Source organism: Nannospalax galili, unplaced genomic scaffold (genome assembly GCF_000622305.1).
Source record: "Nannospalax galili isolate Female #2095 unplaced genomic scaffold, S.galili_v1.0 scaffold528, whole genome shotgun sequence".
NCBI lineage: Eukaryota > Metazoa > Chordata > Mammalia > Rodentia > Spalacidae > Nannospalax > Nannospalax galili.
Window position 1 is genome coordinate 1,044,213 of NW_008359681.1, and position 22,605 is coordinate 1,066,817.

The window sequence follows — 22,605 nt, forward strand, 5'->3', positions numbered from 1 at the left end:
TTTTAAAACTTTTTTAATTTTTTTATTTTATGTGTATGCGTGTATTGCCTGCATGTAGGTAAGTGCACTCATGTGGTGCAATGCCCGCAGAGGTCAGAAGAGGCTGTTGGATCCCCTGGGACTGGAGTTACGGACAGTTGTTAGCTGCCATGTGGGTGCTGGCATTCGAACCCAGGTCTTCTGCAAGAACAACCAGTGTTCTTAACTGCTGAGCCATCTCTCCAGCCCGTCTTGATTATTTTATCACATTTCCTTTTTGTTTTCTTATTTCACTGCACTGTTTCAGTGAAGTTCTAGGCATGAAATGAAGAAGTCCATTAAGGTAGTGAGCAGCTAAGGGTGCACATGCATTATAAAATGGATGCGCTGTATAAGGAATATTAGAAGCAGAAATGTCCTTTTGAACATGAGGCTGACAAAAATATACAAATAGGGAGTTTTTGAAGGAGTGTACCAGGCTTTCTGCTAAATGTTAAAACAGAGACCAGGGCCATTCAGGAAGCACCAAATAGTTAAAAAATGCATGATGGGACTACTGGCAGTTAATGGTTGCTGGGGGAGGGAGTGTCACTTTCTCTAGTGGTGTAGCTAGGCACATGCAAGCAGCCCTAATTAAACTCAGAGGGATACACACACACACACACACACACACACACAGAAAGAGACAGAGACAGACAGGAAGACAGAGGGAGAGACTGAGAGAGACAAGAGAGACTGAGACAGACATGAAAGTAGGAGAAAGACTTGGGAAAAAGCATTTCTGGGGGATGAGAGAGGTAAGGGGGGCAGTAAAAATGAGTCAGATTCATTACATACATGTATGAAACTGGCAAAGAGTTAAAAAAATTTTTCCATTTGGCTCATGTCCCTCATTTATAAATTAAGGGAGTACCCAGAGAAGCCAAGTAGGCTCTGTGGCAGAGACAGAGTGAAGCTAAGACCTTCAATAGGGCACAAAAGAAGAAGCTGTTCCCCTGGGCAGGTGGGGAGGATTCTGAGAGAAAGATGTTCCCAGAAGGTAAGGGGTAGGTGGACTGAGGATGCCCCAGGACACAAGTCTTAATAATTATTCCCAGAGGGGGTTTACTTTATGTTTTCTGAGAACCAGACACCCCCACATTTTTAATTTCTACTTCTAGTCCAGCCTGTGGTTTGCTATCAGTGACATATTCACCTCCATACTCTGAACACAGAGCATCCACACACAAACCTACTCAGTTCTGCTGCAACTGGGTCGCCTCTTTCATTTTCTAAGTTCAGGAACAGGGCTAACAAACTGCCTTTTACAAGACAGAAAAACCTGTACAACATTCCCGATCCCTTTTTTCTTTTAAGTCGTCTCCAAGTCTTATCAATCCAGCTTCCTAAAAATGATCCACCTCTTCTTTGCCTTGTTCTGGAAGTCACTGCCCTTGGTTAGCATGGCACAGCACAACACTGTCCACCACTTGGAGTGTCCCCATGCCCCTCTGCCTCACTGGACTACTTAAACTGCCATTGAACACATGTCCCCTAGAATGTATTCCCTCTGTCCTCTCCAGCATCTGCTATTCACCCCTGGTGACCCAGTGGCCAACATGTACATGAATACACCAGGTTCCTGCTCACCATGACCCTTGCTTAGGACTCAGAATCTCCCCTTTGTCCTTAGCACACAAGGCTACCCTTGGCTACATCTGCCCCTATCATCCAGAAAGCACTACTGGGTTTATTTTTCAGACTACTTTGAACTAAAGATCCGTAAGAATTTTCAAAGAAATGCAGAGAGGCACTGTGAACCTATCCCACTGTCTGTCCAGTGGTGCTTTCTGGCTGAGCACAGTACAACATCAGCCAGGAAATTGGCATTGGAAAAGCCCACGGAGCATGTATGCTAGATAGCTTTAGTTGTTAACTTGACACACCTGGGGTAGAGGGAGCCTCAAGTGGGGAACTGCCTCCATTGAAGTGGCCTGTGGCCATGTCTGTGGGGTATTTTCTTGATTGCTGAGTGATGTGGGAGGGCCCAGTCCACTAGGTAGGTGATCCTATATTGTGTAAGAAAGCAGGCTGAGCATGGACCAGGGGAGCAAGCCAACAAGCAGCATTCTTCCATGGCCGGTGCTTCAGCTCCTGCCTCCAGGTTCCTGCCCTGAGTTCCCATCTTGGACTCCCTCAGCGATGAACTGTGACCCTGGAGTTCTAAGCCAACTTCCTCCCCAAGTTGGTATTGGTCAGTGTTTTGTCACAGCAACTGAAAGCAGACTAGAACAGCATGCTTGGGTCAAATCAGTCATACATGCTCTCATGTGCATGTGGGTCTATGTGTGTAGCTTTATGCAGTCCTGTCACACATGCAGTCCCCTATCTGATTCTGATACATAGCTCCTGTCATGTTCCCACATCTTGGGGTCTAGCATATGTAGGTGGTGCAGAGTCAGCCTTTCCTGGATATGTGAATGCACCAAGAAAGCAATGCAAACACCCACACTGAGGGGGGGAGCATGGGGTACACCCCGAAGGGCAGAAGCAGGATCTGGGAAGAGCACCTAGGACAGAGCTGGAGGCTGCCTTCTCCAACCACAGACATACCAGGAGGGTTTCACATCATACAAATGACTCTGCTGCGACATGGGGTGGGCTTGGGAAGCTGGGGACTTGTAGGGAAGCTGGCCAGTCATTCAGCAGATGTGAGCCTGGGGGAGAAATAGTAGGCATTTCCGAGAATGGGAGAAGAGGTGGGAGGTGGAGAAGTGGGCAGTTCACAAGGGCCTGCCTGGGTGGAATAAAGGGCAGGTATACAAGGCTAGGAACCGCTTTCTTCTAATGCACTTTCTATTGCTTTGGGCATCTGGATTGATATTGGTAGGTTACAGTTCATGGTGTGGGGGCAGAGACCATGAGTTGGGGACCTCTGACTTTCAGGTGGGGGATAAAGCTACAGGCCAAGCTCCCTTGGTCATGTTACGAAAGGGACACCACCATGTGACAGCGCGGTGCAAAGCTGAATGGACACAGTGGTGGGTGACATCTGAACATACTCTCCTGTGTGCAGCTGAACAAACAGCTGAGGGAGGGGCAGGAAAGACAGATAAGCAGTCATCACCCAAAGCATTTGGATAGAAGTGTTAACCTAGGATGCTACATTTCCAGAACTTTCTGTTGCTTCCCTCCACACTATTAAAATTCTTTAAGACCAGCAATAACAACTACAATAAAACAAAACAAAAACCTCAACAAAACTCATTTCTCAAAACGGCTACCAGTGCCCTCCGAAATCTATTTTTATTTTGCTTGCGCAGAGCCCCATGCTATAAATGTGTATGCTGTTGGCACACTGCTGAAATGCCAGTGCATCTGAGGCCTGGCGGAGCACAATGTGTCAGCTCACTAGACTAAGGAGGAAGTACTCAGCATGGGCAAGCAGGCATATATTTAGGCCTTCCATGCTGGTTAACAGAGGAGGCTGGAATGGCAGCACTTGGTGGGAGAGCAGTGGGGTACTTGGTAATCAGGCCACAAAGCGAGCTGGTGAACAGCAGGACACAGGAGATGTCCTGTGGAGTGGGTAAGGGCCAGACAGGTCTCTCCTTGGCTCCCAAGGCTCATGGCAGAGCCCTGCAGCCTCTGATCCCAGATAAGAGGAAACTTCACAAAAAATGTGGAAACTGGAATGGGCAGAGGAAAAAAAAGCACTCAAGAAAATATACACAGCTCGAGAAGAGGCATCTGAGGAGTGGAAAATTGTAGGAATGACTTTTATAATATAGATGTACTCTGGACAAATGTCTTTTACCTAAATTGCAACCAAAAAGTTCATCTTATTTTTAGAATGAGTCATTCAACCCATAGGACATTCTGGAAAACGTAAGATGATAGAGATGTGAAAGATCACTGTGGGGAAGAAGGGATGAAGAGGTGATGCACAGGGCGCTTGGGTCCTGCTACGTAGCCCAGGCTAATTGTGAACTTCAAATCCTCCTGCCTCAGCCTCTTCTGCAGCTAGGATCACAGACCTCTGCCACCAGGCCCAGCTTCACAGGGCTTTTTCTCTCTCTCTCTTTTTTTTTTTTTTTTGGCAGTAAAAGTTCTGTATAATAATGTCATAGTAAATAACTGTCTTCACATTCTTAATGTCCAATACCTTAGCAAGAAGCTTTGAGGTCGACTATAGGCTTTAATTGTTGCTAACACAGCAACATTGGTTTATCAGTCTTAACTGTATCCCATCAATGCAAAATGTTAATAGTAGAAACCATGAGTGTTGGGGGTAGGAGGCATGGGATCTCTCTATATTCTGCTTGACTTTTCTGTAATCTTTAATTTAAAAATCTCCCATGGATGGTTGTAAAGATGGCTGTTATGACATGTGAGTTCTGTGCATTCGCCTTATACTGTTATGATGACTCTGGCTGTGGAAGCTGTCAGAGTATTCTTGTTTTTCTCGTTTTTTCACCAGACTCTACGGTCCTGACCATTCCTGCAGCTTCTCTCTAGTGTTGCTCAAAACTTCAGCGTGATACTCTTTGAACACAATGAAATGGTGAACAATAATTCAGGATCTGCCAAGTTTTATCTTGATGTTTGTTAAAAAATGGGAGAGGACTGGAGATATGGCTTGAATGGTAGAGAGCTTGCTAAGATATGAGGCCCTGGGCTCAATTCCCTAGCAAAACACATGCACACACACACACACACACACACACACGGCAAGAGGTGGATAAGAAATGTCTTAAATATCTCTTTGGCCTAACAAAACAACTTAGCCAAATTAACCATGGGAATTAATTCACACCCCAACAGTACCCTGCATTCTGTGAGTGACTTCTTAGGGGTCGTTCCTTCCTCTAGACAGATATTGGTTACTAAGATATGCCCTGGACAGTTGAGATTTAACAAGGCTGCTTAAAATTGCAAACATAGGAGCTGAGCAAACTGAGATGGCTCAGCAGTTAAGAGCACGGACTGCTCTTGCTGAGGACCCAGGTTCCCCTCCCAGCACCCACATGGTGGCTAATAACCATCCTTAACTCCAGTTCCAGAGGATCTGATGCCCTCTTCTGGCCTCTTTGGACAATGCATGTATGTGGTGCACTTACATACATGCAGGCAAATAAACAGAAAATACAAATTAAAAAAACAACTTAAATGCAAACAAAGATATATTCAAAAGGTAAGTGGTATGCATTAAAATATCCAGTGTCACAGGAATTACTAGCTGGGTCAAAATGAAAAAGTAAAACTTCAAACATTTCTAAAATAATTTCAAAATCATGGGAGAACATTGGGGATTTGTTTCCTGACTTTCTTGCATACACTTTTATTGTAGATACTGCTGGCTGGTTAAAAATAGATTTTCCTTTGACAGGTTTAAAGTCACAGAATTTACTAGAATTCTTACATAGTCTGGTATCTAGTATTTTGTCGTGCACAGAAGAAGCCAAAACATTTGGCTGCAAATGAAATGTGCAGTCAAACGAACGGGTTTTGTCTCCAACATTTTTTTTAAAGTCATCAATGTCTATTTATTTTAAAATGCCTGTTGCTTGTAAGTGGCTTCAATGCAGAACTTTTGAATCAGAAAGCTACTCTAAGTGCTTTTCCCAATGACATTCTCTAGAGAGGCTGGTTTACCTATGAGGTCATCCCTCGAGTTGCTTTGCATCCGGTGGACAGTGTGTGTCCACACAAAGGGCTACAGGCCAAGCTCCCCCCTCCAACCCCAGCCAGCTCACCTTCATGCCCTGAATATTCTTTAGCATGACATCGCCGATTCTTTGGTAATCTCCTCTGATGTGGGCATTTGAGCGACCTTCCCTGGAGCAGCAGCAGAGGCAGAAACACAACGTTAGCAACAAAACACCAACCTTGATATGCTTCTTCCTCATCACCCACCTGGATCCCTCTCTGACATCTATACTTTTCTTAGGCTCAATATGTTAGTACTGGAGGACTTTAAAATTGGCCTCTAGTAGCCAGGTGTGGTTTCTCATGCATGTAATCCCAGCACTTGGGGAACAGGAAGATTGAGAGTTCAAGGCCAGTCTTGGCTATATAGAAAGACTGTCTCAAAAACAAAACAAACAAACAAACAAAAAGAATTCTACTTGTGCCTTGAAAGAGACATGGCAGAACCAATCTGTGATCCTTAGTTGGGTCTGATGTTAATTTTTTTCCTTCCAGACTTGGGTAATTTGGAGAGGGGTGAGACAGGGTCTCCCTATAACTCCAGCTGGCTTAGAACTTGCTATAAAGCCAGGTTGGCCTGGATCTCACAGAGATCTGCCTGTCTCTGCCTTCCAGAATGAAAGATGTGCACTCACTTGGTCAGTTTTTAACACTGTGAAAATCAGCATGAAGCTCACTTGTACCCTTGTGAAACTGATTCCATTCTCAGGACAGCACACAGGACATAAGGCATGGTTTCCAAATCAGGGCTTCTGCTCCCAAGAGCCTCAGCCTAAAGATCTTAGGAAGGAACACTGTATCTGAATGTGGGCAGGAGACCCATTCCTGGAGGGGGTGGGACAAGCGACACAGAGGGGGCAGGATGGGTGGCCAGGTAGAGAGGAGTAGGGCCCTCCCATACATGTGGGTCATGGATATTGAAGTGGCGTACACTGTCAGGAGTGTTTGGGCATATATTCATATTTCGAACAATTCAGTGCTTTAGCATACATCATAACTCAGGGTTCAGATAACAAAGAGAAAACATTAGTAATGAATATTTACCAACCATTTTCACGTACCAGATGGTATGTTGAGTACATTATAGGCACTGACTCACTTAATCCTCACAACCTTATGAGGCAGGCACATTATCTTTCTTACTTTATAGCAAGGGAAACTGAGGCACAAAGAAACTAGCTGGTCATGAGGAAAGGGACTTATACTTGGTTCTGGCAGCTCAGTTTCTGGAACTGCATCAGTACCACCATGCCAGTATGTATCTGCTGACTTAGAGATAAGAAAATAATGTCCCAGTTTGGAATAACCAACCTGGATAATAGCTTCACGTCAATTCTAAGGCTAGCCAGAGGCCAACTTAGTGAGAGAGATAAACGAAACAAATCAAACAGTGAAAATGGGGCGCTGGACTTAAAATTGAACTTTAGAGGTGCTCAGAGTGCAATATAAGGGCCTGCAGTTGAGGTGAAGGGACGCCAAGATTTACACCCCACAGATGTGGGAACTCGGCACCCTCCAGCAGTGGGAAGGGACTTCTGTTCCAGTGCATGGCATTTTCCCCAACAGTTACCTCCATCTGTGGCCCACTAAGGATCTTCAGGGGGCAGAGTGGGATGGAGAGAGCATGTACACAGGCTTCATTAAGCAAGTCAAGGAGTGTACAGGTCAGTGGAATAGAAATAGGGTCACTTCCTTTCTTTGCCCCGGGTTTCCACACTGTGAACACACTGGCACTATTTATTCCACTGTATATGGCATTACAGGGAGACAGGGAGCATGTAGACCTCGGAGGCAACTGCAGCTCCGCTAAATCAAGAGGGTGCATCACCTGTGCTCAGCCCCTCCTGGGCCTTTGAGCTCCCCTGTATACTATCTTTCTTCAACCTGCTCTATTCTCTTCCCCTGATACAGAACTCCTCTTTCTTTTGCTCCCTCTTGGCTGCTTTAATCACCACTCTTCCTCTCCAAGTTAAAACATGATTCTGTCATCACCACTCCCTGGGCAAGATTCTGGAGATTGTTGTTAACCTCTTTTCTCCCCAGGCACAGCACTATGGTCCTACTAACTAATTCCTCCTCTCCAGGACACGCCCAAGTTGTCCTCTGATTCCACCAGTGGTCACCTTCCATTTCCACCCTCTTCTTCATCCTATGCAGTCCTTCTGATTCTCCATGGTTTCAGTTTATGATACCAACTTTATACTCCAATGGTATCCACAAATATTGACTCAGATTCTGCATTTCAGACCTTCTGGAGGGTTTGTCTCCAGGGGCCACTGGGGATGGCTCCAGCATCCAGCTTGGACCCAGGTTCTCCTTTGGTGGCTATCTTTGTTCCACTGCTACATCCTGCATATTATTCTATCCCTCAGCTACAAGCTTGTGGTGTCACTGAGTGTACCATTTGGCTAATCCTGGGTTTGGATGGAAGTTCACCGGTTCCTCTTAAACACTTGAAGTCGGGAGGAAATTAAATTGATAGGAAGGTCCAGCCTGAAGGATGCCTTCTGTTGTATAAAAGCTTATGCACCTTCAACAGGGTGCTCCTTCACAACAGGTTCTGCCATTCAAGTACTAACCAGGCCCCATCCCACTTAGCTTCTAAGATCATATGAGATCGGGAGTGTTTAGGGTGGTAGGACTGTGGGCACAACAGGCTCTCTAAGAACTGTAAAGTTCTTTCCTCTCCTCACTGTCCTTCACACCTGAACCAGCATTCTCTTCAAAGGAAGACCCTGTTGCTAGGCCAGAATGATCTGATTTTTAACAAAATGCCACACATCCATACAAAGAGGCACGGATATTACTTGGAACCTATGTAGATGACCCAGAAATTTCAGATGGGTGTGCCAACTAACAACACACATATGAAAGGTCTAACTTCAAAGAATATAATTTAGTAGTCTGGACTGAGTAGGCAAGGAAAGAAATGGGGGGAAGGAGATAGATTTGTGCTTCCAGTAAAAACAAGTATTTCTGGGGGCTGGAGAGATGGCTCAGTAGAAAAGAGCACTTACTGCTTATTCTTCCAGGGGACTCAAGTTCAGTTCCCAGCACCTACATGACAGCTAGCAACCATCCATAACTCCAGTTCTAGGGCACTGACACCCTCTTCTGGCATCTTTGGGCACTGCACATACATGTTGCATTTATATACATATAGGCAAAACACTCATACACATAAAAAAAATTACCCTCCCAAGTATTTCTTCTCTTAGCTAAATAATAGCCTTGCCCAAGATAAAGTGAACTTATGTAGAGGGTAACAAGAGCAGAAGCCAAATGTAATCATTTCCCTCCCTCCGTTCTGTAGGGTGGTCTCAGAGTTGTGGTGATCCTCCTGCCTCAGCCTTCCATGTGGCAGGGTTACAGGCATGGGTAACCTTATCTGGCTATACTGTTCTTTTGCCAATTTGCTTTAAAAATATGTATATACTGGTGTTGAAACCTTCAATGGGGGACTTCTTTCCTCATCTGCTTGCTGTCAGAGCCGTGTCTGTTTCTGTAATTCTTTTAGCATCTTTATTTCTACCACAGAGAGGGTACCAGGTGGGTAGTAGTTACCAGTCCCCTGTGCATTATGGAGCAACCGATAACCCCATATTTACAGGGCATTGGCTCTGGTGATACCATGACAGCAGGCCTCAGAAGCTTCTATACATCATAGCAGATCTGACTGCTCTGGGTCAGATCAGACAAGCCCCTGTGCTTGGTGAGTCCAAACTCAGGACACAGCCCTTGGGACTGGGGCAAAGCTCGAAACTCTTGCTGCCCCACATAGGAATACATTGGTGTTTAACTACCTCTTCTGGACATGACTGCCACTAAGTCTATAAATCTAAGGCATTTGTCTTCCTATAAGCAGCTAAAAGGTCTTTTATTATCAAGAACATGAACAAATAATTAGAACTTGTCCATTACATCCCCCAGATGTTAACCCCATGAGAAATGGGTCCTTGTTTGCAAGGCAAAGCCACATATTTGTTGTCTGGGTAATGATCAGAGAACAGAGTTGAAAATTCTTTTGACAGTTTCACTTAGGAAAAGCCATGCCCCCATACAACGTGATTCATCTACTCCTGGGAGTAACTACACAGGACCTCAGCAAAGGACCTTGTACACAAACACATACATGCAATTATGCATTTTGAGGCTTTCTGACCTTGTAGGAACACTTCATTCACCAGTGTGAGCTGGCTGGTCACTCAGCAGCAGACCAGGAAGGAGGAAGGAAAATACACAAAAGAACCACTTGTCAGTGGGCCACCTCTGACTCACAGCAAGGCTCTCTTGGAGTCTGTACCCCAGAAGCCCTCAGGGGAGACAGACAGAGGCTGCAGGGGAGCAGGTGGGCAAAGCCACTCAGGGCAAGCAATCCCTTGCTATCCTGTTCAAATCCCAACCCAGGGTCAAGCTACAGTCCATTCAGGCCTAATAGTGAAATGGCTCACAGCTTGCTGATGACCTTGTTGGTAATAACACCTCCTGACTCTCCAGGTAGTCTGGTAAGCCAGTGAGGTGGTGCTTTCTGGGAAGAAGGACCATCAGGACTGGCTTGGCAGACACTCTGAGGACGTTCTTTACCAGTGAAAGCGGGCACAACTTAACCCGCAGGTGTCTTAAGAAGCTCAGTAGAGATGAGATCCTTCTTGCAACAAAAGAATTGTCTCGATTAAAACACAAGAGCAAATTGTACAGTTTGAGGCTCGAACCCAATGTCTGGACATTCTGACCTCCAGAAAACACCTAACTTTTAGAATCTTTGCATCCCCATTTGCAAAACAAACATTGCAGCCTTGTCCTCACTATTCCCTGCAGCTTCTGTGATTACAAATTTAAAAAGCGATGTGATGAGGTATGTTCGTGCCTCTATATAAGTAACAGGATAACATGTAAATGAGAGTTGGGTAAAGACAAGTTTTATATGTGGTGTGAGGAGGGCATCAGCAAACTTCAGCCAGTGAGATGGATCAGTGGGTGGGTAAGTTGATCAGCAGGTAAAGATGCTTGCCACCAAGCCTGATGATCTGAGCTCGCTCTCTGAGACCCACATGGTGGAAGGAAAAAACCAATTCCTGTAAATTGTCTTCTGACCCCCACAAGCTCTGTGGCACAAGAGCACCCATAGGTATGTATACACACACATACATACAAATAAATGTAATGAAAAATTAAACCGAAAGAGGAAGCTAAAGTTATAGACTGCATTAAGATATGTGTAGTGTATAATATATTCTGCAGTGACAAATGTGGATTTCAGTATTCTTTGATGGATTTCTTGTTCTCTGAAATTCACAGAGGAAAATTCCATTCGTTTCAACATTGATGGATTCACGGCTCAGTTTACTGAGAAGACATCTCTGTGTCCTCACTGAACCCAGTGCTCCTATTTTCTAGACAGCTGCAGATAACTAAGCATGCGGATGCCCCATGCTCGTGACTATCAACGACACTAAAGGCTGTGTAAAGCTATGCCTTCTTCCCTTTTGAGGTTTAACTCCAGGTGGTTCAATATAAGGAGCAAAAGTTAAGAGGGTGGTCTGACTGTGTTCGGATGGAAACCCAGTGTTGTCTTCCAGTTTAAGCTTGGGAGTGGTTAAGGGGATACTTATTAAAAGGCAGCAGAAGAGAAGAGCCAGGTCAAGCTTGTCCAGCCATGCAGGGAGCATATTTCCACTTCCCCTGGCAGAGACCCATCTGCCACTCTGGCAGCTGCAGGAGCCATTTTCATTTTCCCAAAGCAGCCTGTTCCGAGTCACCAGTAAGGCAGAAAACTGGGAAACCAGCCTGAGCTTGGGAGCATGCTGTTTCCCTACTACCTTGAAAGAAAGCAATCACCAGTAACTACCATCCCTGTCCCCTTAGTCAGGTGGAAAGGCCACTCAGGATGTGATGCCATGAAGAGCAGTGCCCCTGAAGTGTCATTGTTGTCTAAGCGTACATTTATACAGTTCCCCCTCACCATACCCAATGCACATCTTATCTCTCTTCCACATCTCATTTTGTACTTTCTCAAGCTATTTTCTACACAGCAATGTGTTTTACTGTATTTTCATTTAGAGCAATGAGTTTTAAGCCTTTTTTCATGCATTTGTTTTTAAAACCAGTGAGGATTCTTCTGCAAACAAGAAAAGTCTTTCTGACCTGGCTGAAGTGTGGTAAAAGGGCTAGAGGACTGTCCCTGAGTCTTGCTTTTGGCAACTGCCTTAGACACTGGGAATGCTTGGACAGTGGATGGTCAAGGATGCATGTGTTGGGGCACTCCATCACCATGGGAGCAGAAAAACATGCCCAGTAGCCACCTCTCTACTCCAAAATCTTTCCCTGCCTTAGGCCTCTAGAAATGTATTGTTCCATATGGTTCCCACATAGGGGCATTTAATTCCTCCACTTGTGGCGACTGGCTGTCACACTAGGTGGGATGGGTGTAGAGGTCTCCATTACTGCAGTGTTCAGTATACAAGATCCTCTGGGTAGAGTCAAGGAACAGATGGAGTGCATGACCACCTCTTTTATCCCCTCCCCAACTCCTATTTCACCAGTTTCCGGGCAAGAATAAAAAGTGCAGCGTCCTTTTAGCCTTGGCTAAAGGTCCTTCGGTATGGCACCCACTTTCTGAGCCTCATTTTCCACAGGGAGAACATGATGACTGTGTAGGGCTGGCCTGATGGCCAAATGTGACAATTTAGAGCGCCATACTTTATGGATGCTATAAAAAGCAAGTGCTACAGTGTACAAATGGAGTCTTATAGCCATGATTCAGTTTTTCACAACTCCAGGATACTGACAATGATTTTTGCCCTGAGAAAGGGGTCATAATACCAATAGTCTTTTGAGTGACATGAACAGAAGTAGGGCAGGAATTGGTTCAGCTGCCTCCTTGTTATGAGGGAGAGAGATGGGCATAATCACAATGGAGCCCTGGAAAAACGAAACTGGCCCATTAGGATCACTAAACACTGAGAAAAATGAGTGATGTATAACTAGAGACGCAGTAAGTATTTCGTTGAATAAACAAAAGATCCTGCACAATCTGGCTCACTTCAAGATTCCCACCTAGTCCACCATTATCCTATGGAACGGAATGGCAAAAGAATGTGGCTCTTCCAAGGGTGGCACTGGTTCAAGGGTTCTGGCCTGCAGGATGCTGGGGAGGAGGGGTAGTTGCTGATTCCATATTAGGAAAGTTTTAGCTACTATGTGTTGAACGCTGCCGTGTTCTAGAAACAGGGTTAAATGCATTATGAACTCCTCTTCATCCCACACAGATGAGACACCAGTATCTCCAGTACTAGTGCAAATACAGAGATGGGGATGCTAGAAAGGGGCACCTTCCCAGGATTGAGATTTGAACTCACGTCCACCTGACTCCAAGACTTTACAAGTTTAATATGGCCCCCATCTGGTCCCATGACAGATGTGGGGTACAGAGATATCTTTCCCCTACATGCCCCCCACCCCAATAGCCCAGCATATAACCTTGAAAAAGAGTCTCATATCCTTGTCCCTGTAATCTGGTGCCTGGTAGGTTTGTCAGGAATGGCAGATGCAATGCGGTCAACAGGCACAGACTATTCTAGATCAGGTTTAGGACAGAAGTATCTGGGCCAGGAATTTGTTCTCATTTCCAAGTGAGCAGACAGGTTACCTGGAGTTCCTCCACACTCAATGGCAGGCCTAAAGTTGCTGGAACTAGAGGCAGCCAGGCCTCCTGGGTTCACAAACCAGGCTGTGTGACCTTTGCAAGTTACCTGTCCTCTTGAGTCTCATTTGCACACCCATGAGAAGGTAACAGCAGCAGCTAATAGTGGCTCAAAGATGAAATGACACAACCCATAAACAGGGATCAGGGAGCATATAGTTCATGTTAGCAAAATCCATCATCTATAAAGTTTTTAAAAAAAATTTTTATTTTATGTGTATGAGTGTACTGCATGTATGTAAGTGCACCTGTGTCATGCAATGTCCGTGGAGGTCAGAAGAGGGCATCAGATCCTCTGGAACTGGAGTTAGGACAGTTGTTAGCTGTCATGTGGGTGCTGGGAATCGAACCCAGGTCCTCTGCAAGAGCAACCAATGCTCTTAACCACTGAGCCATATCTCCAGCCCCATCACCTATAAAGTTTTAAAGCTATCTTTCAACCTGGGCATGGTGGTACATGCTTTTAATTACAGCACTCAGGAGGCAGAAGCAGGTGGATCTCTGTGAGTTCAAGGCCAGCCTGGTCTACATAGTGAGTTCCAGGCCAGCTGGGGCTAGAAGGAATAAAAAGCCTCTAATGCTGCCAGGGAAAAAGCCTCCTGTTGCAGCATGATGGGTTTAGTCCCTCTGCAGATCTCAGTTCCAATCTGACAGGGCCCAAGGCAGCTCTTCTTCCCTCAGGCCCCTACACTGTAAGCCTACCTCATGAAGGATCCCACTACAGGGAGGAAAAGTCACTGCTCAAGAAGCACCCAGATGGGACTAGAGAGATGTTGCCCAGCAGTTCAGAGCACTGGCTGCTTTTGCAGAGGACCCAAGCTTGGTTCTCAGCTCCTACATAGTGACTAATAACCATCTATAACTCCAGTTCCATGGGATCCAACATCCTCTTCTGACCTCCAACGGCATTGCACATACATGGTGCCCTTATACACATGTAGTCAAGACAGTTATACACATAATATAAAAAAATAAAAGAAGCACCCAGACGCCAGGGGAAATGAAGGCTACAGACATGAGATACAGTTTCTCACAGTTTCTAAGACAGAACTCAAGTGGTCAACAAAACAAAAGAGCTTCTTTAGGGCTCAGAGGAGAAGGGTAACAAGATCAGATCAGTTAAGGACACAAATGCCCAAGTGCCCATAGGATCTGAAAGAAGTCAGTGTCTGTGTGGGCAGTGGAATTTTATTCAGCTGTAAAGATGAATGAAATTATGTCATTTGCAAGAAAGTGAACAGAACTGGAGATTCTGTTAAATTAAATAAGCCCGACTCAGAAAGACAAAGACCATGTTTTCTCTCATATGCAAAATGTAGATTTTAAAAGGAGAGGATAAGTAGGGCAGGAGGAGTAGAAACAGAAGAAGAAAATGTTGGGGAAAGACAAAGTATTTTATGTTTTCTTTCATATGTGAAATCTAGATTTAACTAGATGCATAGATCTGTGGCATAAAACAGAAGGGAGACTATGGGGGTGCAGCAAGGAGGGGTAGGATGGATGAGCAACGGTAGATGAGGTGTGAATACGAACAAGGTATAATGATATGTGCATCTATTCATTTAAAAACTTAATTTTAAGATTAAAAAATTCTATGTGTATGAAAGCTTTGCCTGCATTTATGTATGTGTACTACATGCGTGCAGTGCCCATGGAGACCAGAAGAGGGGCTCAAGTTCCTAGGAACTGGAGTTGGAGACAGTTGTGAGCTGCCATGTGGGTGCTGGGAGCCAATCCAGGCCCTGTAAGAGCACCATGCACTGTTAGCCACTGAGCCATCTTTCTAGCCCTGATAAATATGTATTTAAACATCATAGTGAAGCCTGTTACTTTATATGTAAACTGAAATAACAATAAAGAAGTTAAGCAAAAAAGTGTGTGGGAGGTGGACTTTTCTTCTTATTCCTGTTGTTCCTTCAACAAAAAGCCAATATGACGGTAAAACCAAGGCCTTAAAGAAATTTCACAGAATGGCAGAAGGCTATGTCAGAAAATCTCAGGGAAAGTTGAAGAGGTGACAGAGGAAGTTGGAGAGAGCAAGGAGAGAGCTGCCACCTGGGTTCAAGGATAGTACAAACCATGACCTTTCATCTCTCTATGCCTTAGTCTCCCCACCCGGCATCTGCTGCTTAGTGTTTCTGTGAGGATTGACAAGGTTTATATGTAAAGTGCTTTGTGGGTGTCCCTACTGTTTTGGGCAGGGACAGACAGGCCCCAAGGGCAAGACAGAGGCAAATTCTACAGGGGTCATTTCTAGTATTTATCCCTTATTGTGACATAAGAAGTTTCTTAGTAGATTGGGAAAAAGTCAGAGTTTGTTTTCTTAGGTTTGTAAGGTTTAGGGAAAGTCACTACATAGCCAGCTCTGGGTAGATTCAACAAACCTCCTGATCTCAACTTTCAAGGAAAGGACAGGGCACAGTAAGGTCCCCAAGCAGTAGTACTATCCTCACTGCACTGGGCACAAGGGAAAGGAGGTCCCTAGGAAGGCAGGTGCCTGAGGCTCTACTCTGGGCCTGCTGTATGGTAAGGGTGCCACACTGGAAACTTCTCCTCTGATGAATGAGGAAACCCTGTGCAGAAGCTGTTCCTGCACTTTGCAGGCTTAATTAAGACCCTATAACTCAATAATAGAAAACACAGGGTCCAATCAAAGCCAGGTTAAGAGCTGTATGGACAGCTAAAGGCAAGGGCTGAAATCTCTGGCTTCATTTTCCTAATCATAAAGTACGGAATAACAATACTTACACATGGGGCAGTTACTTTTGAACAATATTTTTAAATGCAAAGGGCCAGAAAGTAACAGAATCAGGCTCTGTGGCCATCTGGTTTCTGCTGCAGTGATTCAACACTCATGGTCATAGACAATGAGAAGGATGGACATGACTGTGCTTCAATAAAACTTTATTAGCCAAAACAAGTGGTAGACCAGATTTGCCACCCCATTTTTAGAGATCAATTAGAAAAATGCAGAGTTGGCATGGTGATGGCTTCCCCTTTAGTCAGTACTGCCAACAGTGTACTGATGAAATGTACATGCAGTGTGTAGAGAAAACACCCACTAATGGGAGTTAAGAAGTATCAATGACACAAATTGTGCCCTTGAATATGACTTTGGAAGTTTAAAACATTCTGTCCGTCAGCATTTGCCAGGCCTCCTGTTCATACAGGTCAGTCCTGGAGATTTTGAGGTGTGACATAAGCAACTTCTTATCACTAATAACTTGACCCCCGGGGAACTCAATTCATTGCCGTGCACTGTGCTGTCCTTCTTTGGAACACCTGTTCTGTGACAGGCCCTGCGTTATGTCCATGATAGGGATCACACTCCTTTTTCATTAGAATATGGTGTATAGGCAGGGAGGATGATTCAGTGGGTGATGATGCCTACTGTCAAGCCTGACACCTGAATTCCATCCCTGGGACCCACATATGGAAGAAGATAACAGACTCCTGCCAAGTTGTCCTCTGACCTTAACCTGCATGTTCACATACATACACAAATGAATTTTTAATGTAATTTTTTAAAAAGGTAATTAGATTGACGATGTCCAAAAGAATATTTTGTAATGGTGGAAATGTTCCTTATATCTGTTATCCCAAACAGTAGCTATTAATTAACCAACCACACATGACATGTGTCTCAGATCTAAAATTTATTCAGTATTTAAACTGCTGCACATGACCACGGGCTGCTGTATGAGATGGTACAATGGCAAATGGCTTTATTTATCCTTTTCCTTTATTGTCTTCCATGTGTAAACAATCTCAAGATCTTTTAGAGGAAGCTGACACATAAAAGGATTAAAACCACGGTAGCAACGAGACTTAACAAGAGCTTTGATACAGTTTATGAATGAGAAACCATCTATCCATCCCTCTCTCCCTCAGTCCAAACAAGCAAATGACATAGTGAATTCCCACACGGGTACAGTTCCTAGGAAGGAACCTATGGTCCTAGCAGAGCAACAAGAGCAATGCATATATGTAACTGAGGTTCCTTTGCAAAGTGATCAGGATATAATCCCAGGTTAGGGGGAGTCACAGCTTCTGAACTGGCTGGCTTCCATCCATTAGTGCAGATAAGTGATTGGTAACTAGTTTACAGCATGACTCTGGATTCCTGGCCTGTTAGAGCATCACCCTAAGTGTATAGGTTTGGGATGGTGGAGGCAGAGGTCTGACACATAGAATGTCCCTTGAACTGCTAACTGAATTTACTCTAAAGGAATACAGTGTGCATTGCCCCCTGGGTATGTACCATGGAATCACTAGGAATCTTCACATCATACCATGTCTGGAAAGGATTATCCAAATCTTGAGTAAAGAAATTATCACTCTGTTAAATAAAGGGATCACTTGTAGGTAATCTTCACGGTTATCCTCAACAAAGTAAGAGAAAAAAAATCAGACCCTTTCTTTAGGAAGAACCCAGAAAAATGGCTCACGACACCCCCATGGGGGAGGTAGGGCTATGGGCCTTTCAGCAGCAGGGTGCTGTGGGTCAGATCCATCCTTCTTATAGAGATGAAGCCTGCTGGCAGCTAACCTTCAGAGCTGAGGGGAGGGGCAGGAGAAGAGGGGGGTGCATGTGTATGTACACATGTCTGTGAGTGTGGACAGAGCTGGAACACGAATATATAGTCAAGCTCAGCTGAATCACCTAGAGGAACCACACAAAGGGCCATGAGCTTCTTTTGAGAGAGGGTCAGAAGAGAAACTGGCTGCTTCTGAGATTAAAAAGAGTGCCCCTCCTGAGCGGTGTGTGAATGGGGACGGGGGCAGACAAGGTCCTGTAGAAGGATACCTGCTTCCAGGAACCTCAGGTCTACAGTGGAGGAGGTCAGGAATGCAGCCTGGCCAGCCCAGGGCTTTTTTCTAAAGCTGTCCCACACAGGCCTCACATTCCAACACCGGCCAGAGAAGAACAAGGAGTTTAACATCAAAGCTGTCACCTCAGCCTCCAGGAGGCTGGCCAGGTGCCTTCCAAAGACACCCAAGAAAGCTGAAGAAAGGTCTGTTATCACCTATCTATTTAGATTCAAGCCCCAGTGGCCTCACAGGCTGCCAACCAATCACTGAGATAGTAATAGGAGAGAAGGGCCTCCAAGAAGGTGGAACAGAACTCCTAAACCTTGAGGTTAGCATTTAGAGTAACACCCCACCCTCTACTCAGAAGTGCTCCTCTTGGCTAAGTAGGGTTTAACTAACCAAGGTAGTCCTTTAATGTAACCCAAGGCCTGGGTATACAAAATGACCAGGTCAGAAAGGAGGCAATTCTACTTGCTTTTTAAGGCTATGTGAGAATCAAGGGAAATAATTCAGGAAAGCCATCCAGGCAACAGAGACAGGAAGCAGATGAGCAGTGAGTGCTTCACTGAGCAACACAACATGGTTCTGAAGCCTTTGACTTATCTGGCCCTGGATTCCCTGTGAGTTTTTCTTTTGTGAAATGTGGTAAACATATACATTTCCCACCTTAACCACAGTTCATAATGCACAATGTACAGTTCAGTGGCACTGAGGACCATTACATTTTTGCCAGCCTGTATCATTATCCCTCTCTAGAACAGTTTTAACCTTCCCAAATGGAAACACCATCTCCTGGTGTCTTCCTCAATCTCTTTCTTTAACAATTTAAAATTTTCATTGTAGAAATCTTTGGTATCTTTCATCAGATTTATTCCAAGATATTTTAATTTTTTGTAGCAATTGTGAATGGGAACATTTCTCTGTATTAGAGATCTTTGGTGTCTTTGGTCAGATTTATTCCAAGATTTTTTTTTTCCAGCAAACAAAAGACTGTGAAATGCCAAAAACAAAAACAAAAACCAAAACAAAACCAAAAAAAACCTGAAACACCATCTGCATCAAGGGCTAGCTCCCTGGTCCTCCTCCTGAATGTATGGCAACTGGCAGTCCACTTTCTATTTATATGAATCTCACTGTTCTAGGTCTGTCTAGATGTGGAATCATGCAGTAACTGCTTATTTGTATATGACTCAGAATTTCCTTTTCCTTTTTTTTTGTTTTGTTTTTTTTTCGTTTTGAGACTGGGTCTCCCTGTAGCCCCAGGTGGCCAGGAACTACTATATAGACCAGGCTGTCTTCAATCTCAGAGACTCACCTGTCTCTGCTTCCTATGTGCTGGAATTAAAAGTGTGCACCACCATACCTGGCAGAATTTCCTTTTTAAATCTGCATAATATTCTATCATATGCATAAACCATATTGTGCTTACTAAACTAGTCACCTTCTAGCTATTGTGAATACTAATGTGAATTCAGATGCATAAATTTGGGTTTGGACTTTTTTTTTTAAATCAATTCTTTTAGGCATATCTGGGAATGGAATGTTCAATTATAACATTGTATTAACTGTATTACTAATTTATTACTTAATACATTTGTATTAATTGTATTAATTGGGGGGGACTTCTACGATCTTCTTAAGGATGCTCAATGCAAACTCGAAGCTTCAGAGAGCAGGTGGGAAGATGGGGAAAGTAGCCGACTGACATCTGTGCTGTGCTCATTCACTGGGGCTTCCAGGATGTTGAATATCTTTAGGGGAGTCAAACAATGTTCTGACCTGCACAGTCATCTCCACTCTGCCTCAACCATCGGGGAAGCAGAACAGCTCACCTGTGAAATTCCTGGTCACAGCCAGTGACAGAGCTCCATTCTAGACCCCTGAAAGACCTTGAGTCTTCACAGCCATCCAGATATCTCTCACCAGGAGAACTCCGTGACCCCAGCTGCTCACCCCAGCCCTACATCTTCCCTAGCCCAACCTTATCGCTGTGTCTCGGTTTCATTTCTGTTGCTGTGATAAAATACCCTGACAAATGCAACTTTAAGGAAGTAAAGGATTATTTGGCTCACAATTCCAGATTAGAGTCCATCACCACGAGGCAGTCAAGGCAAGAACTTGAAGCAGTCACATCCAGAGGCAAAGCTCAGTGCTCAGCTCCCTCTCTATACTTCTACAGTCCAGGGCATGACTCAAACCCAGGGGACAGTGCTGCCCACAACGGGCAGGTCTCCCACCTCAATAAACTCAACCAAGGCAATCTCCACAGATACACCCACAGGCCAACCAGATCCAGACACTCCCTCATTGAGACTCCTTTCCCAGGTGATTCTAGACCATGTCAAATTGAAAATTAAAACTAATCATCACACCCTGGCAGTGACCTTCTAAGACCCAGTATCTCCTCTAGGATCATCTTTTTCCTAGTACCTGGTGGTTTCTTCCCTTCCTCTGCTGGCTTTTGCTCTGCTGTGTGGAAGGAAGGTTGCCACCAAGATCTGGTCAAGACGATTCTATCTTTGGTTTTCTTAACATTTTCTTCCTTAAAGTTTCAATTTCTCTCACAGATTTGACCTCTTCCCCAATGCAGGACCTATATGTCCAACTCTCTGGTGGACTGTGTATTGATGCCTTAAAATTACTGTTACATAGGGCAAGTTTCTCCTCCTTCCTGCCTTCATTTCATGACCTATCTATATGCTGCTGTTTAGATCTGAAACGTCCCCTCAGGTTCAAGTGTTTGAACACTTGGTCCCCAGAAGATGGTGCTGTTTTGGGAGATTGTGGAGCCTAGCCAGGAGAAGTGGCTTGCTGGGAGTGTCGCTGGAGATTATACTTGCCTCTAGCTCCAGTCTGAGCTTCCTGCTTCCTGATTGGCCATGATTCAAAGAGGTGCAAGCTCTCCACACCACGCCACCCTATCAAGTGGGTGTAGTCCCTAAAACCATGAGCTATAACAACACTTTCTCCCTTTAAGCTGCTTCTGTCAGGTGTTCTACCCACAGTGCTGAGAAAGTAACCAACATACTGTCTTTTAACCACATTCAAAAACTCCAAGTAGCTGTCCCTTCCCTTCTCTTTCACTCCAGTGTTCAGTGGCTTGTTGACATCTAGTCTTGTCTGATTCTCCTGCATTGCTTCCCTAGTGACTCTAGCCCGGCTTTCACACAGCTGATAACTGTGCGTGCCATGCACAGCCTATTCCAGCTGCCTCTCTATATGACACACTGTCCCCAGCTCCTTCTGCCTGTCTGCATACTGCAGAATCGTCTGTCCACCAAGCCCCTTTGGACCAAAACAGGTCTCCATCTACCTTAGGGGTGGAGGGTGTTACCTGGCAGTGTCCATGTGACATTTGAAGTCATCTCAAGCCAGACATTTCAGAGTTGGACAGAATGTCCTAAGGAACTACCCTAAGGTTGACTGTGAGTGACTTTCTCTAAGTGTTTGAACAGCTGAGTAAATGGTCCTCTGCTTTCAAAAGGATAAGCATTTCCTCCACTTTTTAGAACTTACCAAACCAGTTACCTTGTTTTTAAAGATGTTAAGTTGGCCTTTGCCAACATGAAGCAGGCCTTGGGCCTCCAACCTCTGTTCAGGTGTGTTTGCATGGCAGAGAGTGACATATGGAGAGGGACAGGTGTGTTTACCAGACTGGGGATGGGCCTGATCATTCCAGAAAACTTCCTGATCCTGATTCTCTCTGGATTCTCCCACTGTCAACAGAAGCACACTACAGTCTACAGTTTCATGTAGGCCTACAAAGGGGAAAAATCATTTATAGACTAAACAGGGAAATTCTGATGCAGGGCAAACTTTTAGCAGTAGTAATTGAAAATATCGCTGAATAAATTCTGGAGTTTGTTTAGTAACAATGTACCACCACTGTTTTCTTCACTTTGACTCACAGTGGTGTAAAATGCTAAACTTGGGGGAGGGGGAAGGGTGGTGAGGTCTGTACAGAAAGTCTGTTGTCTCAGCAACTTTTCTCTGAACCTAAAATTATTTCAATCAAAGGTTTGCTTTTTACAAACGTTCAGTTTGGGCTGAGGAGATAGCTCTGCAGGTGAGGGCACTAGCCACGTGAGCCTGCCAACCAAAGTTCTTCTGACCTCCACATGCTCTCCTTGGCACACATGCACGCACATACCCACAATGACACATCAAACACACACAAAATAAATAAATTCTGCTTGGTAGGGCACATGCACAACTAAACATATACCCGAGGCTGTGAGCCTCAACCAACATTTCCCCCTCCCTCCCTCCCTCCCTCCCTCCCTTCCTTCGGGTGAAAAACAGCCATAGGATCCTGCTTGCTGTGATGCTGTGACCAAGCCCATATGGCTGAGCAACCATGGGCTGAAACCCTTGAAAATGAGCCACGATAAATCCTCCCTCCCTTAAATTGCTTTAGTCAGGTA

General features: G+C 44.8%; 1 protein-coding gene across 3 annotated transcripts in view; it reads right to left on the minus strand.

Annotated features, from left to right (window-relative positions):
* The window catches only part of Farp1 (FERM, ARH/RhoGEF and pleckstrin domain protein 1), a 304,589-nt gene that overhangs the window by 17,908 nt on the left and 264,076 nt on the right, over positions 1–22,605 (minus strand). For all 3 annotated transcript variants that reach the window (XM_008823592.2, XM_008823588.2, XM_008823591.3), the window contains exon 17: positions 5,715–5,796. In XM_008823592.2, coding sequence (XP_008821814.1) covers positions 5,715–5,796 — 82 coding nt within the window. The remainder of the gene's footprint in view (positions 1–5,714; positions 5,797–22,605) is intronic.